The 17,765-nt window shown below is 44.4% G+C and overlaps 1 protein-coding gene across 5 annotated transcripts; it reads right to left on the reverse strand.

Moving 5' to 3' along the window:
• Positions 1–2,044: 2,044 nt before the first annotated feature.
• Positions 2,045–12,701, reverse strand: LOC118381488 (neuropeptide FF receptor 1-like). 5 transcript variants are annotated; one of them, XR_008130051.1, is made up of 4 exons: positions 12,434–12,701; positions 8,634–9,449; positions 5,841–6,582; positions 3,646–4,230 (listed from the first exon to the last, which is right to left on the reverse strand). XR_008130051.1 is itself a non-coding variant. In XM_035768430.2 (2 exons), exons 1-2 carry the CDS (start codon positions 9,793–9,795, stop codon positions 5,891–5,893), a joined length of 1,854 nt encoding a protein of 617 aa, XP_035624323.2. In that variant the 5' UTR covers positions 9,796–10,918; the 3' UTR covers positions 4,305–5,890. The 5 variants fall into 5 exon arrangements, 1 of the variants encoding a protein (XP_035624323.2); XR_008130050.1 differs by lacking the exons at positions 3,646–4,230; positions 12,434–12,701 and adding an exon at positions 2,045–3,335 and having other exon boundaries at positions 8,634–10,918; XR_008130049.1 differs by lacking the exon at positions 12,434–12,701 and having other exon boundaries at positions 3,646–3,826; positions 8,634–10,918.
• Positions 12,702–17,765: the final 5,064 nt, after the last annotated feature.

The following is a 17,765-nucleotide window of genomic DNA, read 5'->3' on the forward strand; positions in this document are numbered from 1 at the left end:
TACTGCGCATGCTCAAGGGCTACTACAGTGTGTACTATAGTATTCTACAGTATACTACTACACCATCATATAGTATGTACTGCACATGCTCAAGGGCTACTACAGTGTGTACTATAGTATTCTACAGTATACTACTACAACATTATATAGTAAGTAACTGGTGTCCCCCAGGGCTCTGTTCTAGGCCCTCTCCTATTCTCGCTATACACCAAGTCACTTGGCTCTGTCATAACCTCACATGGTCTCTCCTATCATTGCTATGCAGACGACACACAATTAATCTTCTCCTTTCCCCCTTCTGATGACCAGGTGGCGAATCGCATCTCTGCATGTCTGGCAGACATATCAGTGTGGATGACGGATCACCACCTCAAGCTGAACCTCGGCAAGACGGAGCTGCTCTTCCTCCCGGGGAAGGACTGCCCGTTCCATGATCTCGCCATCACGGTTGACAACTCCACTGTGTCCTCCTCCCAGAGCGCTAAGAACCTTGGCGTGATCCTGGACAACACCCTGTCGTTCTCAACTAACATCAAGGCGGTGGCCCGTTCCTGTAGGTTCATGCTCTACAACATCCGCAGAGTACGACCCTGCCTCACACAGGAAGCGGCGCAGGTCCTAATCCAGGCACTTGTCATCTCCCGTCTGGACTACTGCAACTCGCTGTTGGCTGGGCTCCCTGCCTGTGCCATTAAACCCCTACAACTCATCCAGAACGCCGCAGCCCGTCTGGTGTTCAACCTTCCCAAGTTCTCTCACGTCACCCCGCTCCTCCGCTCTCTCCACTGGCTTCCAGTTGAAGCTCGCATCCGCTACAAGACCATGGTGCTTGCCTACGGAGCTGTGAGGGGAACGGCACCTCAGTACCTCCAGGCTCTGATCAGGCCCTATACCCAAACAAGGGCACTGCGTTCATCCACCTCTGGCCTGCTCGCCTCCCTACCACTGAGGAAGTACAGTTCCCGCTCAGCCCAGTCAAAACTGTTCGCTGCTCTGGCCCCCCAATGGTGGAACAAACTCCCTCACGACGCCAGGACAGCGGAGTCAATCACCACCTTCCGGAGACACCTGAAACCCCACCTCTTTAAGGAATACCTAGGATAGGATAAGTAATCCTTCTCACCCCCCTTTTAAGATTTAGATGCACTATTGTAAAGTGACTGTTCCACTGGATGTCATAAGGTGAATGCACCAATTTGTAAGTCGCTCTGGATAAGAGCGTCTGCTAAATGACTTAAATGTAAATGTAAATGTAAGTACTGCACATGCTCAAGGGCTACTACAGTGTGTACTATAGTATTCTACAGTATACTACTACACCATCATATAGTATGTACTGCGCATGCTCAAGGGCTACTACAGTGTGTACTATAGTATTCTACAGTATACTACTACACCATCATATAGTATGTACTGCACATGCTCAAGGGCTACTACAGTGTGTACTATAGTATTCTACTGTATACTACTACATCATATAGTATGTACTGCGCATGCTCAAGGGCTACTACAGTGTGTACTATAGTATTCTACAGTATACTACTACACCATCACATAGTATGTACTGTGTACAATCTAAATACTATGTAGTACGATCAGTAGTACACAGTACATAGTTTTAGTAAGTAGTAGGCAGGACAGATTTCAGACACGTGCACCTGTCACATTCTGACCTTTATTTTCCTTTGTTTGGTCTGTATTTAGTATGGTCAGGGTGTGAGTTGGGGTGGGCAGTCTATGTTTTGTGTTTCTATGTTTAGGTTTCTGTTTCGACCGAGTATGGTTCTCAATCAGAGGCAGGTGTCGTTAGTTGTCTCTGATTGAGAATCATACTTAGGTCGCCTGGGTTTCACTGTTGGTTTGTGGGTGTTTTTCAGTTTTGTTAGTTCACGTATTCGTTTATTGTTAGTGTTCAGTTTATGTTTTATAATAAACGATATGGACACTTACCACGCTGCGTTTTGGTCCGATCCCTGCTACACCTCCTCTTCAGACGAAGAGGAGGAAATCTGCCCTTACACCACCTTTGTCCTCGCTAGCGTGATCATCTAGTGACTATCCTCTCCTCATTGGCTAGTGTCTGTTGTGTTGGGTTGTAATCTCATGGCTTCTAATTCTAGTATTCTAACATTCTGCTGTATCATTTTAACATTCTAGTATTCTAACATTCTGCTGTATCATTTTAACATTCTAGTATTCTAACATTCTGCTGTATCATTTTAACATTCTAGTATTCTAACATTCTGCTGTATCATTTTAACATTCTAGTATTCTAACATTCTGCTGTATCATTTTAACATTTTAGTATTCTAACATTCTGCTGTATCATTTTAACATTCTAGTATTCTAACATTCTGCTGTATCATTTTAACATTCTAGTATTCTAACATTCTGCTGTATCATTTTAACATTCTAGTATTCTAACATTCTGCTGTATCATTTTAACATTCTAGTATTCTAACATTCTGCTGTATCATTTTAACATTTTAGTATTCTAACATTCTGCTGTATCATTTTAACATTCTAGTATTCTAACATTCTGCTGTATCATTTTAACATTCTAGTATTCTAACATTCTGACATGCTAACAGATGAGGTCATAAATTGTTTATTTTCTCTGAACAAAACATTCCACGAGGAACACCTGGAAAAAACACATCAGACATTCTGATTAACCCCAACACTGATACCACACAATAATGTGTTGCAGTTGTAGCAGAAATTTAATCTGGACATCGGACACAACATAATAACAAGTCATGTTCAGTTGAAATGAATCACATCCGGTTTAGTTATCTGCTGCTGTCTGTCAGCATGGTAACAGAATGAGTCTTCTGCTGCTGTCTGTCAGCATGGTAACAGAATGAGTCTTCTGCTGCTGTCTGTCAGCATGGTAACAGAATGAGTCTTCTGCTGCTGTCTGTCAGCATGGTAACAGAATGAGTCTTCTGCTGTCTGTCAGCATGGTAACAGAATGAGTCTTCTGCTGCTGTCTGTCAGCATGGTAACAGAATGAGTCTTCTGCTGCTGTCTGTCAGCATGGTAACAGAATGAGTCTTCTGCTGCTGTCTGTCAGCATGGTAACAGAATGAGTCTTCTGCTGCTGTCTGTCAGCATGGTAACAGAATGAGTCTTCTGCTGCTGTCTGTCAGCATGGTAACAGAATGAGTCTTCTGCTGCTGTCTGTCAGGATGGTAACAGAATGAGTCTTCTGCTGCTGTCTGTCAGCATGGTAACAGAATGAGTCCTCTGCTGCTGTCTGTCAGCATGGTAACAGAATGAGTCTTCTGCTGCTGTCTGTCAGCATGGTAACAGAATGAGTCTTCTGCTGCTGTCTGTCAGCATGGTAACAGAATGAGTCTTCTGCTGCTGTCTGTCAGCATGGTAACAGAATGAGTCTTCTGCTGCTGTCTGTCAGCATGGTAACAGAATGAGTCTTCTGCTGCTGTCTGTCAGCATGGTAACAGAATGAGTCTTCTGCTGCTGTCTGTCAGCATGGTAACAGAATGAGTCTTCTGCTGCTGTCTGTCAGCATGGTAACAGAATGAGTCCTCTGCTGCTGTCTGTCAGCATGGTAACAGAATGAGTCTTCTCTGCTGTCTGTCAGCATGGTAACAGAATGAGTCTTCTGCTGCTGTCTGTCAGCATGGTAACAGAATGAGTCCTTCTGCTGCTGTCTGTCAGCATGGTAACAGAATGAGTCTTCTGCTGCTGTCTGTCAGCATGGTAACAGAATGAGTCTTCTGCTGCTGTCTGTCAGCATGGTAACAGAATGAGTCCTCTGCTGCTGTCTGTCAGCATGGTAACAGAATGAGTCCTCTGCTGTCTGTCAGGATGGTAACAGAATGAGTCCTCTGCTGCTGTCTGTCAGCATGGTAACAGAATGAGTCCTCTGCTGCTGTCTGTCAGCATGGTAACAGAATGAGTCCTCTGTTTCTGTCAGCAAGGTAACAGAATGAGTCCTCTGCTGTCTGTCAGCATGGTAACAGAATGAGTCCTCGGTTTCTGTCAGCATGGTAACAGAATGAGTCCTCTGCTGCTGTCTGTCAGCATGGTAACAGAATGAGTCCTCTACTGCTGTCTGTCAGCATGGTAACATAATGAGTCCTCTGCTGCTGTCTGTCAGCATGGTAACAGAATGAGTCCTCTGCTGCTGTCTGTCAGCATGGTAACAGAATGAGTCCTCTGCTGCTGTCTGTCAGCATGGTAACAGAATGAGTCCTCTGCTGTCTGTCAGCATGGTAACAGAATGAGTCTTCTGTTACACAATGTTACGATCAAACACGTCCCCAGTCAGGCACACAGTGTTACGATCAAACACGTCCCCAGTCAGTCACAGTGTTACGATCAAACACGTCCCCAGTCAGTCACAGTGTTACGATCAAACACGTCCCCAGTCAGTCACACAGTGTTACGATCAAACACGTCCCCAGTCAGTCACACAGTGTTACGATCAAACACGTCCCCAGTCAGTCACAGTGTTACGATCAAACACGTCCCCAGTCAGTCACACAGTGTTACGATCAAACACGTCCCCAGTCAGTCACACAGTGTTACGATCAAACACGTCCCCAGTCAGTCACACAGTGTTATGATCAAACACGTCCCCAGTCAGTCACAGTGTTACGATCAAACACGTCCCCAATCATTGGTAACACAGTGTTTACAATCAAACATGTTCCCAATCATTAATCCCACAGTGTTACAATCAAACGCGTCCCCAGTCAATAATCACACAGTGTTATGAATTATGTATTTCCTTTGTGATAGAACGTGACCCAGTGCTGTGGTAAGCCTACCAGACAGACAGAAAGATCCCTGCCTGGATAACGTGACCCTGTGCTGCGGTAAGCCTACCAGACATGCAGAAATATCCCTGCCTGGATAACGCGACAACACGGTAGGGAATAGGGCCCTGGTCTATATAGGGAATAGGGCCCTGGTCTATATAGGGAATAGGGCCCTGGTCTATATAGGGAATAGGGCCCTGGTCTATATAGGGAATAGGGCCCTGGTCTATATAGGGAATAGGGCCCTGGTCTATATAGGGAATAGGGCCCTGGTCTATATAGGGAATAGGGCCCTGGTCTATATAGGGAATAGGGCCCTGGTCTATATAGGGAATAGGGCTCTGGTCTATATAGGGAATAGGGCCTGGTCTATATAGGGAATAGGGCCCTGGTCTATATAGGGAATAGGGCCCTGGTCTATATAGGGAATAGGGCCCTGGTCTATATAGGGAATAGGGCCCTGGTCTATATAGGGAATAGGGCTCTGGTCTATATAGGGAATAGGGCTCTGGTCTATATAGGGAATAGGGCCCTGGTCTATATAGGGAATAGGGCCCTGGTCTATATAGGGAATAGGGCCCTGGTCTATATAGGGAATAGGGCTCTGGTCTATATAGGGAATAGGGCCCTGGTCTATATAGGGAATAGGGCTCTGGTCTAAACACGGAGCAACAATGACAATCCATGCATCTCAAATGACACACTATTTACTACGGGCTCTGGTCAACAGTAGTGTATTGTGTAGGGAATAGGGTGCCAATCTGGTCAACAGTAGTGCACTATATAGGGAATAGGGTGCCATTTGGGATGCACATTATCCCTACTAACGGAGGATAAACTGCTTTGTAAACACCAGTGGGCAGGATCACCGTGGGCTGTCAATCACAGGCAGTGAGCCAATGGGCGTAGTTTCCCAACTGGCTGCAGGGAGATAAACAGGTCCCACTGTGTTGATGATACAACAGACAGTCTATCGATCCAGGATGTGTGTGTGTGTGTGTGTGTGTTTATCCCTCCCTGTGAACATCTCCCCTATAGATTAGTGATTACCTCCAAGGCCTCTCTCTCTCTCTCTGACTTCATCTGACGATCCACAGAGTTCACAGGCTTGTTATATGGTCTGATATAATGTCCGCAGAGTCTCGACTTAAAGGAGAAGTGTCTCCTCTTAAAGGGAGGCTGTCTGTTTTCTCACCCCCACCACCTGGTCTTAAAGGAGAGGGGTCCACTCTGCTGTCCACAGAGACAGTGCTTAAAGGGAAGATTTGCCTTAAAGGGAGGTGTCCAATCTGGGTGTCCAGTCTGTCCCCAAAGGCCGGTCTTAAATGCAAGGTGTCTCTTCTGTCCTCAGATGCTAAAGGCCATAAAGGGAGGGTGTCCCCTCGTTCGTCCTCAGAGTGTCGTCTTAAAGGGAGTGTGTCCTTCCTACCCCCACAGTCTCTATTTAAAGGGGAGGTGTCCATTATGTCCCGACAGACGGTCCGTATAGAGAGTGTTTGTGGCCTGTCAGGATGACTGGGTAGTAGGGATTTCTCACACACACTGGGGCTGGACTTGTACCAGTCAGACAGACTGTAATCAGACCCGTCCTCCAACTTGCCTGGCCCCCCTGCCCCCCTGGAAAAGGTAAACAACTTGGGAATGGCTGCCGTGGACGCGGCCACGGTTGCCGCGGCTACTCCTCCCTCGGCGGCAGTGGTCGTGGCGGAGTTGGCGAAAGAGGAACCAAAGAGAGCAGCGATCCGGCGGTGGTAGTGGGTACGGAACACCTTGGCCCCACGGTGGAGATCACCTGTGAAGGGGGAGGATAACATAGAAGAAGAAGAAGAGGACAAACAGGAAGAGGATAACATAGAAGAAGAAGAAGAAGAGGACAAACAGGAAGAGGATAACATAGAAGAAGAAGAAGAGGACAAACAGGAAGAGGATAACATAGAAGAAGAAGAAGAAGAGGACAAACAGGAAGAGGATAACATAGAAGAAGAAGAAGAAGAGGACAAACAGGAAGAGGATAACATAGAAGAAGAAGAAGAGGACAAACAGGAAGAGGATAACATAGAAGAAGAAGAAGGGGACAAATAGGAAGAGGATAACATAGAAGAAGAAGAAGAAGAGGACAAACAGGAAGAGGATAACATAGAAGAAGAAAGGGACAAACATGAAGAGGATAACATAGAAGAAGAAGAAGAAGAAGGACAAACAGGAAGAGGATAACATAGAAGAAGAAAGAAGGGGACAAACAGGAAGAGGATAAGAAGAAGAAGAAGAAGAAGGGGACAAACAGGAAGAGGATAAAGAAGAAGAAGAAGAGGACAAACAGGAAGAGGATAACATAGAAGAAGAAGAAGGGGACAAACAGGAAGAGGATAACATAGAAGAAGAAAAGGAAGAGGACAAAAGAAGAGGATAACAAACAGGAAGAGGATAACATAGAAGAAGAAGACAAAAGAAGAGGACAAACAGGAAGAGGATAACATAGAAGGGACAAACAGGAAAGGAAGAAGAAGAAGGACAAACAGGAAGAGGATAACATAGAAGAAGAAAGAAGGGGACAAACAGAAGAGAAGAAGAAGAAGGGGACAAACAGGAAGAGGATAACATAGAAGAAGAAGAAGGGGACAAACAGGAAGAGGATAACATAGAAGAAGAAGAAGAAGAAGGGGACAAACAGGAAGAGGATAACATAGAAGAAGAAGAAGGGACAAACAGGAAGAGGATAACATAGAAGAAGAAGAAAAGGAAAGGATAACAAACAGGAAGAGGATAACATAGAAGAAGAAGAAGGGACAAACAGGAAGAGGATAACATAGAAGAAGAAGGGGACAAACAGGAAGAGGATAACATAGAAGAAGAAGAAGGGGACAAACAGGAAGAGGATAACATAGAAGAAGAAGAAGGGGACAAACAGGAAGAGGATAACATAGAAGAAGAAGGGGACAAACAGGAAGAGGATAACATAGAAGAAGAAGAAGGGGACAAACAGGAAGAGGATAACATAGAAGAAGAAGAAGGGGACAAACAGGAAGAGGATAACATAGAAGAAGAAGGGGACAAACAGGAAGAGGATAACATAGAAGAAGAAGAAGGGGACAAACAGGAAGAGGATAACATAGAAGAAGAAGAAGGGGACAAACAGGAAGAGGATAACATAGAAGAAGAAGGGGACAAACAGGAAGAGGATAACATAGAAGAAGAAGAAGAGGACAAACAGGAAGAGGATAACATAGAAGAAGAAAGGGACAAACAGGAAGAGGATAACAAAGAAGAAGAAGAAGAAGAAGTAGAAGAAGAAGAAGAAGAACAAGAAGAAGAAGAAGAAGAAGGGGACAAACAGGAAGAGGATAACATAGAAGAAGAAGAAGAAGGGGACAAACAGGAAGAGGATAACATAGAAGAAGAAGAAGAAGAAAGAAGAAGAAGAAGAAGAAGGGGACAAACAGGAAGAGGATAACATAGAAGAAGAAGAAGAAGGGGACAAACAGGAAGAGGATAACATAGAAGAAGAAGAAGGGGACAAACAGGAAGAGGATAACATAGAAGAAGAAGAAGGGGACAAACAGGAAGAGGATAACATAGAAGAAGAAGAAGGGGTCAGGACAGGAAGAGGATAACATAGAAGAAGAAGAAGGGGTCAGGACAGGACAGGACAAACAGGATGTTATTTTGGGAACAGATGCATTAAAAAGAACATTCCAACATCTAAATACCAACTGAGACTACATCTAGTGAATGCTGGCTGTTTTTTTTTTCATTAATTCATTCATACATTTCAATGAGTTATGAACAGAATATGACGTGATAAGAAGCAGGAAGTCCTGATGAATGAAGACACAGCAGTCCTACCTATGAAACAGTAGCAGATAGGATTGAGGCTGGAGTTGGTGAGGCCCAGCCACTGGGCAAAGGGTTGGCTCTGCATGAGCCAAGATGGCGGATGCTGCACTCGGTCGATCCAGAACTCAGCCAGATACAGGGGCAGCCAGGAAACTGCAAACAGCAGCACCAGGGACACCACCATTTTGGCGATCTTCTTCCTCGTCTTGAGGCGCTCAGTGTGCAGCGCTCGGCTTCGGGAGTCGAGTTCCGTAAACGTCCGCTTCCCGTCCCCCCAGAGCCGGCGGCCAGTCAGGAAGCCGATGGTGAGGTTAAAGGTCACGGGGATGCAGTAGAGCGCCACGAAGAGCAGGACGGTGTAGCCCTGTTTCAGACGCGGCCCCGGCCACACCTCCTGGCACACAGGGATCACAAACGACGCCCCCAGGCTGATCTCATCTCGCCGGTTCATGAACACCAATGGGGCGCAGATCGCCGATGACACCACCCACACCACGGCGACCGTCCCGAGGATCCGGCGGCGGGTGAAGAGGGAGCGGGCGCGGAGCGGGCAGCGTACACTGAAGTAACGATTGACGCTGATGACAGTTAGCGTTAGCACGCTAGCCGACACGGAGACGGCCTGGGTGAAGGGGACCGCTCGGCACAGGAAGTCCCCGTAGACCCAGGCCGAGTAGATCTGGTGACCCAGCGTTATGGGCATGCAGACACACACCACGGCCAGGTCGCACACCGCCAGGTTAACCAGGAGGTACCGTGTGGCGCTGACCGCGGCTAGCCTCTCGCTACGTCGGTTGGTCAGCACCTTCATTGACATGATGTTCCCTACGAACCCCACCAGGAAGGACAGGCAGTACATGAGTGTCAGGGCCACCGTGGTCGGCTCATGGACCGTCCATAACAAACTGGTCAGCTCTGAATCATCAGGAGGGAGGAGGGAAGAGGGGAAGAGGGACGAGGAGGAGGAGAAGAGGGGAGGATCAGGAGGGTAGAGGGAGGAAGACGGGAGGAGAGAGTCAGGGGGAAGGAGGGATGAGGAGGAGGATGAGGGGAGGAGGAGGGAGTCGTAGAAGCTGTAACTGTTGTTGAGTCTGGCCTGTGTGGCGTTCTCTGCATGCAGCAGAGGAGTGAAGCTGAGCTGGGCTGATAACTGGTCCAGGGTCAGCTTCATGGTGCTGTCTTGTCTACTCAAGGCTTGCTCTGTCTGTCAACACTGACCTCAGTACAGCCCTTATATAATGCTACTCATGACACTGCAGCAGCAGTAGAGGACTGTATCATCAGAATTTATGTGCAAGGTTAGGGGTAAGTCCGAGCTACTTGAGCTACTTGTCCTTAATGTGGGATAAGGATAAGGGATAAAAGGTCAAAGTTACTTAGGCTAAGGTTAGGGGTAAGATTAGGAACTGGCTCTATCTTCAGAAACAAACAGCAACACCCTTGTCCTTATGTTACTAGCACATCTTATCTCACTAGCACGTCTTATCTCACTAGCACTGACTTATCTCACTAGCACGTCTTATCTCACTAGCACTGTCTTATCTCACTAGCACGTCTTATCTCACTAGCATGTCTTATCTCACTAGCACGGCTTATCTCACTAGCACGTCTTATCTCACTAGCATGTCTTATCTCACTAGCACTGACTTATCTCACTAGCACGTCTTATCTCACTAGCACGTCTTATCTCACTAGCACGTCTTATCTCACTAGCACGTCTTATCTCACTAGCACGTCTTGTCTCACTAGCATGTCTTATCTCACTAGCATGTCTTATCTCACTAGCACGTCTTATTTTTATTTTATTTTTTATTTTACCTTTATTTAACCAGGCAAGTCAGTTAAGAACAAATTCTTATTTTCAATGACGGTCTAGGAACAGTAGGTTAACTGCCTGTTCAGGGGTAGAACGACAGATTTGTACCTTGTCAGCTCGGGGGTTTGAACCACTAGGCTACCCTGCCGCCCCCTAGGCTACCCTGCTTACTAGCACTGACTTATCTCATTAGCATGTCTTATCTTAATAGCACTGACTTATCTCACTAGCACTGTCTTATCTTAATAGCACGTCTTATCTCACTAGCACGTCTTATCTTACTAGCACGTCTTATCTCACTAGCACGTCTTATCTCACTAGCATGTCTTATCTCACTAGCACTAGCATATCTTATCTTACTAGCATGTCTTATCTCACTAGCACATCTTATCTTACTAGCAGTCACTTATCTCACTAGCACGTCTTATCTCACTAGCATGTCTTATCTCACTAGCACGTCTTATCTCACTAGCACGTCTTATCTACTAGCACTAGCACGTCTTATCTCACTAGCATGTCTTATCTCACTAGCACGTCTTATCTTACTAGCACGTCTTATCTCACTAGCATGTCTTATCTTACTAGCACATCTTATCTCATTAGCACGTCTTATCTACTAGCACGTCTTATCTTACTAGCACCTCTTATCTCACTAGCACAAGTACGTCTTATCTCACTAGCACGTCTTATCTACTAGCACTAGCACGTCTTATCTCACTAGCATGTCTTATCTCACTAGCACATCTTATCTTACTAGCACATCTTATCTCACTAGCACGTCTTATCTCACTAGCATGTCTTATCTTACTAGCAAGTCTTATCCCACTAGCACCTCTTATCTCACTAGCACGTCTTATCTTACTAGCAAGTCTTATCTCACTAGCACTGACTTTGCAGAAATCTGCTTTATTGCGGAACGATTAGATTTATTAGAACAGTGAGAGGTGGTTGTCTCACCTAGCTACCTTAAAATGAATGCTCTCGCTGTCAATAACTAGGGATAAGAGAGTCTGCTAAATGACTGACATGGTCATGGACATTTATGAGCAAGTACCAAGGTATTTATGGGGTTAGATTAGGTAAGATTAGGTAAGATTTAAGGTTAGGGGGTAAGATTAGGTTAGATTAGGAAAGATTTAAGGTTAGGGTTAGGGGGTAAGATTAGGTTAGATTAGGAAAGATTTAAGGTTAGGGTTAGGGGGTTAGATTAAGTTAGATTAGGAAAGCATTAAGGTTAGGGTTATGGGGTTAGACTAGGTAAGATTAGGAAAGCATTAAGGTTAGGGTTAGGGGGTAAGATTAGGTTAGATTAGGAAGGGTTAAGGTTAGGGTTATGGGGTTAGATTAGGTTAGATTAGGAAAGCATTAAGGCTAGGGTTATGGGGTTAGATTAGGTAAGATTAGGAAAGCATTAAGGTTAGGGTTAGGGGGTAAGATTAGGAAGGGTTAAGGTTAGGGTTATGGGGTTAGATTAGGTAAGATTAGGAAAGATTTAAGGTTAGGGTTAGGGGGTAAGATTAGGTTAGATTAGGAAGGGTTAAGGTTAGGGTTAGGGGGTAAGATTAGGTTAGATTAGGAAAGATTTAAGGTTAGGGTTATGGGGTTAGATTAGGTTAAATTAGGAAAGATTTAAGGTTAGGGTTAGGGGGTAAGATTAGGTTAGATTAGGAAAGATTTAAGGTTAGGGTTAGGGGTTAGATTAGTTTAGATTAGGAAGGGTTACGGTTAGGGTTAGGGGGTAAGATTAGGTAAGATTTAAGGTTAGGGTTAGGGGGTAAGATTAGGAAAGATTTAAGGTTATGGTTAAGGGGTAAGATTAGGTTAGATGAGGAAAGATTTAAGGTTAGGGTTAGGGGGTAAGATTAGGTTAGATGAGGAAAGATTTAAGGTTAGGGTTATGGGGTTAGATTAGGTAAGATTAGGAAAGATTTAAGGTTAGGTTTAGTGTCTAGAATCTCATTTGTGGTGGTAAAGTGCCATAGTACATCCGTACATATGTGATGACCATCACTGATTCTAGGTCAGGTTCATGGTGTCCTCCAGCTCCCGTTTGGCCAGGTTGCTCCCATTTGACTAGGTTTCTCTGTCAGAACTGATCTCAGTGCAGCCCTTATGCAACCAACACATTACTATTCTTCAGTGGTGCGCTCTGATCTAGGACCAGATCCTGATGATCCTCGTCATCACCCTCAGGGCAGGTGGTCGCAGTCCTTCTGGGTCAATTTCTTTGTCATTACCTCATTTTCTTGTTCTCTCTCTCTCTCTATTCTCTCTCTCTCTCTCTCTGTCCCTCTCTCTCTGTCCCTCTCCTCTCTCTGTCCCTCTCTCTGTCCCTCTCTCCTCTCTCTCTGTCCCTTTCTCCACTCTCTCTGTCCCTCTCTCCTCTCTCTCTGTCCCTTTCTCCACTCTCTCTCGTTCCCTCTCTCTCTCCCTCCCTCTCTCTCTTTCCCTCTCTCTCTCTCTCCCTCCCTCTCTCTCTCTCCCTCCCTCTCTGTCTTTTTCTCTCTCCCCTAAGGGATGATGGTATTAGCCCCTCAGTTTATTTTTCTCACTTTGTCATTCCCTCTCTCTTTTTTCTCCCTTTCTCCCAAACCCCCAGGGAGGATGTCTATCTTCCTATTTTTCCTCGTTCCCTCTCTTCTTCTCTCCTTCCTCCCACCTCCAGGGTCGAGGAAAGCCGTCAATGTCTCTGTGGACAAGAACAGACAGTTAACACCTCTCTTCATTTAAACACACAGACAGTCAGCACCTCTATTCATTTAAACACACAGACAGTTAACACCTCTCTTCATTTAAACACACAGACAGTTAACACCTCTCTTCATTTAAACACACAGACAGTTAGCACCTCTCTTCATTTAAACACACAGACAGTCAGCACCTCTCTTCATTTAAACACACAGACAGTTAACACCTCTCTTCATTTAAGCACCTCTCTTCATTTAAACACACAGACAGTCAGCACCTCTCTTCATTTAAACACACAGACAGTTCAGCACCTCTCTTCATTTAAACACACAGACAGTCAGCACCTCAGCACCTCTCTTCATTTAAACACACAGACAGTCAGCACCTCTTCATTTTCATTTAAACACACAGACAGTCAGCACCTCTCTTCATTTAAACACACAGACAGTCAGCACCTCTCTTCATTTAAACACACAGACAGTCAGCACCTCTCTTCATTTAAACACACAGACAGTCAGCACCTCTCTTCATTTAAACACACAGACAGTCAGCACCTCTCTTCATTTAAACACACAGACAGTCAGCACCTCTCTTCATTTAAACACACAGACAGTCAGCACCTCTCTTCATTTAAACACACAGACAGTCAGCACCTCTCTTCATTTAAACACACAGACAGTCAGCACCTCTCTTCATTTAAACACACAGACAGTTAGCACCTCTCTTCATTTAAACACACAGACAGTTAGCACCTCTCTTCATTTAAACACACAGACAGTCAGCACCTCTCTTCATTTAAACACACAGACAGTTAGCACCTCTCTTCATTTAAACACACAGACAGTTAGCACCTCTCTTCATTTAAACACACAGACAGTCAGCACCTCTCTTCATTTAAACACACAGACAGTCAGCACCTCTCTTCATTTAAACACACAGACAGTCAGCACCTCTCTTCATTTAAACACACAGACAGTCAGCACCTCTCTTCATTTAAACACACAGACAGTTAGCACCTCTCTTCATTTAAACACACAGACAGCACCTCTCTTCATTTAAACACACAGACAGCACCTCTCTTCATTTAAACACACAGACAGTCAGCACTCTCTTCATTTCATTTAAACACACAGACAGCACCTCTCTTCATTTAAACACACAGACAGCACCTCTCTTCATTTAAACACACAGACAGTCAGCACCCTCTTCATTTCATTTCTCTTCATTTAAACACACAGACAGTCAGCACCTCTCTTCATTTAAACACAGACAGTTAGCACCTCTCTTCATTTAAACACACAGACAGTCAGCACCTCTCTTCATTTAAACACACAGACAGTTAGCACCTCTCTTCATTTAAACACACAGACAGTTAGCACCTCTCTTCATTTAAACACACAGACAGTTAGCACCTCTCTTCATTTAAACACACAGGCAGTCAGCACCTCTCTTCATTTAAATGCAGGCTTCTGCAGCAACAAACGGGATCAGACATTTTTTTAACTAAAAAATAAAGACGGAGAAATGCTTTCTGCATCACATCATTTCCTCACGTTTGTTAAAAACAGTTGTAGAAGGACCTGTGTTTCAATACAAGACAGAGGAGAGAATGTTATCCCGTGAAACAGTTTGAGAGCAGGAAAATAATCCTGCATCAAGTGGAAATGTTAATTATTATGTGGATTAAAATAAATATTTTGATCGGGCAAAATTAAGTCTCAAATTGAAAATTACAAACTTTAGAGGTCTTTTTAAAACATCAAATACACTACACGTTTACATTTCCTGCCCAGCAGGAATATTCACAGCAACAAAAGAGTGGTCCAATTAAGGATGTAACGTCTGTAGAAGGACCTGTTTCAGTACAGGACAGAGGAAGGTTATGCCGAATGACAGTTCTGTCTGGGATATTATGATGCACGTGAGGAAGGTTATGCTGAATGACAGTTCTGTCTGGGATATTATGATGCACGTGAGGAAGGTTATGCCGAATGACAGTTCTGTCTGGGATATTATGATGTGAGGAAGTTTGCTCTGTTTTTTTATATTTATTTTGCCACTGGCTGTATGTGTGTTTCCATTAATTATCACAACCCATCTGTCCCTTGGTGGACAGATAGAGGCTATTTACCCAGATACAGGGTTCAGCATTGATGGAGGCTATTTACCCAGATACAGGGTTCAGCATTGATGGAGGCTATTTACCCAGATACAGGGTTCAGCATTGATAGAGGCTATGTACCAAGATACTGGGTTCAGCATTGATAGAGGCTATGTACCAAGATACTGGGTTCAGCATTGATAGAGGCTATGTACCAAGATACAGGGTTCAGCATTGATGGAGGCTATTTACCAAGATACTGGGTTCAGCATTGATATAGGCTATGTACCCAGATACAGGGTTCAGCATTGATAGAGGCTATGTACCCAGATACAGGGTTCAGCATTGATAGAGGCTATGTACCCAGATACAGGGTTCAGCATTGATAGAGGCTATGTACCAAGATACAGGGTTCAGCATTGATAGAGGCTATGTCCCCAGATACAGGGTTCAGCATTGATAGAGGCTATTTACCCAGATACAGGGTACAGCATTGATAGAGGCTATGTACCAAGATACAGGGTTCAGCATTGATGGAGGCTATTTACCAAGATACAGGGTACAGCATTGATAGAGGCTATGTCCCCAGATACAGGGTTCAGCATTGATAGAGGCTATGTACCCAGATACAGGGTTCAGCATTGATAGAGACTATGTACCCAGATACAGGGTTCAGCATTGATAGAGGCTATGTACCAAGATACAGGGTTCAGCATTGATAGAGGCTATGTCCCCAGATACAGGGTTCAGCATTGATAGAGGCTATTTACCCAGATACAGGGTACAGCATTGATAGAGGCTATGTACCAAGATACAGGGTTCAGCATTGATGGAGGCTATTTACCAAGATACAGGGTTCAGCATTGATAGAGGCTATGTCCCCAGATACAGGGTTCAGCATTGATAGAGGCTATTTACCCAGATACAGGGTACAGCATTGATAGAGGCTATGTACCAAGATACAGGGTTCAGCATTGATGGAGGCTATTTACCAAGATACTGGGTTCAGCATTGATAGAGGCTATGTACAAAGATACAGGGTACAGCATTGATAGAGGCTATGTACCAAGATACAGGGTTCAGCATTGATGGAGGCTATGTACCAAGATACAGGGTTCAGCATTGATAGAGGCTATGTACCAAGATACAGGGTACAGCATTGATAGAGGCTATGTACCAAGATACAGGGTTCAGCATTGATGGAGGCTATGTACCAAGATACAGGGTTCAGCATTGATGGAGGCTATGTACCAAGATACAGGGTTCAGCATTGAAAGCTGGAGTTATTCAGTCTTCTCGTCCTATAAAAACAGACCTTGGGTAAAACAGACCAGTTACCAGTTATGTAAAAATGACGGTTAAAAATAGACACATTCAGCTGTCATCATCATAATATTTTTAGGATGAAAAAAACAAAACAACGAGCCAAAATGTGATTAAAAGATACACATTTCCGTTCAATGATTCCCAAAATCCCCGTGCTGTTCTGAACAGAATTTTAATGGAATTAATTTAATTTATGATTTAAAAAATAATAATAACATTGTAGCCTATGTATTCCTAAAGACGCTACTGACCGGTCAAAACGCAGTCGTTCACTGAGTTGTCCACGTCATATAAACGCCACGAGGCCGAGCAGAAGAAAGGATGCCAGAAACAAAAGGAGATAAAAGATAAAAGTTGCCTCCCGGTGCTGTTACAATCACTCGATCATCCCTTTAATATTCCTGTCAAATAGGGGGTTACTATACAATCTCTCTCCGTGTCTTTCTCTCTCTCTCTCTTTCTTTATTTTCGTCCAGGAGCTAAATTCCGGTTGTCCGTTACCTGCCTCGGTAGTTCGGGACTCATGTCACACCGCGCTGAGCAGAGCCGAGCAACTCAAAGTGGTTGTTCACGCAGCAAGGCGAAGAACGCTCAACTCCGTTCTCTTATATCGAGGCGGAGTTGCCTTTTGGTAACTGGTCGCGGGGTTTGCTAGCGACAACATTGAGTCACCGTCAGTCAATTCTTATAAAATGTCCATTCTGAAGATGTTTACCTGAACCTATGTAAACAACTACGGTGTTTCCGCGGGGTGCTGCAATTCATATTTTTAATTCATATTTTTAATAATAATATTATTAAATACAACCGCTGGACTTTTTTCCTAATTTGTTTTGCTCAACTCAGCACGAATGTGCACGTGCCAATTGAATCTCAGTTTACATAGTTATTGTGCGCAACACAAATGAGGGAAAAGTTGTTGTTTGTATTCGATGTTTTTATTAAAAGTATGAATGTCAGCCCCCTACGGAAGGAGCGCGGGTGTACAGGACCACACAGAGGCAGGTAAGCATACAGTACATCTATGTGATGTTGAATGGTCTTTATTTTTGACCCGACGTTTAACCTAAATCCAATGACACGATGAATTGTTTTGTTGCTTTCACGTTAGTTTACAACTCAACCAAATGTAAATCAAAAACTAGATGTTAAACTGACGTCTTTGCATAGTTGGCTATGGCCAGATCAGTCTCCCTCATGATGCAGTATG

This window comes from Oncorhynchus keta, unplaced genomic scaffold, assembly GCF_023373465.1.
Source record: "Oncorhynchus keta strain PuntledgeMale-10-30-2019 unplaced genomic scaffold, Oket_V2 Un_scaffold_2010_pilon_pilon, whole genome shotgun sequence".
NCBI classification, from domain to species: Eukaryota; Metazoa; Chordata; class Actinopteri; order Salmoniformes; family Salmonidae; genus Oncorhynchus; species Oncorhynchus keta.

Bases quoted from the DNA above. Each gene is read 5' to 3' on its own strand.
- LOC118381488 (XM_035768430.2), bottom strand. From the start codon at position 9,795: ATGAAGCTGACCCTGGACCAGTTATCAGCCCAGCTCAGCTTCACTCCT. The intron at 6,583-8,633 runs GTAGGACTGCTG...CCCCCTTCACAG, and splicing joins TATCTGCTACTGTTTCATAG to GTGATCTCCACCGTGGGGCC.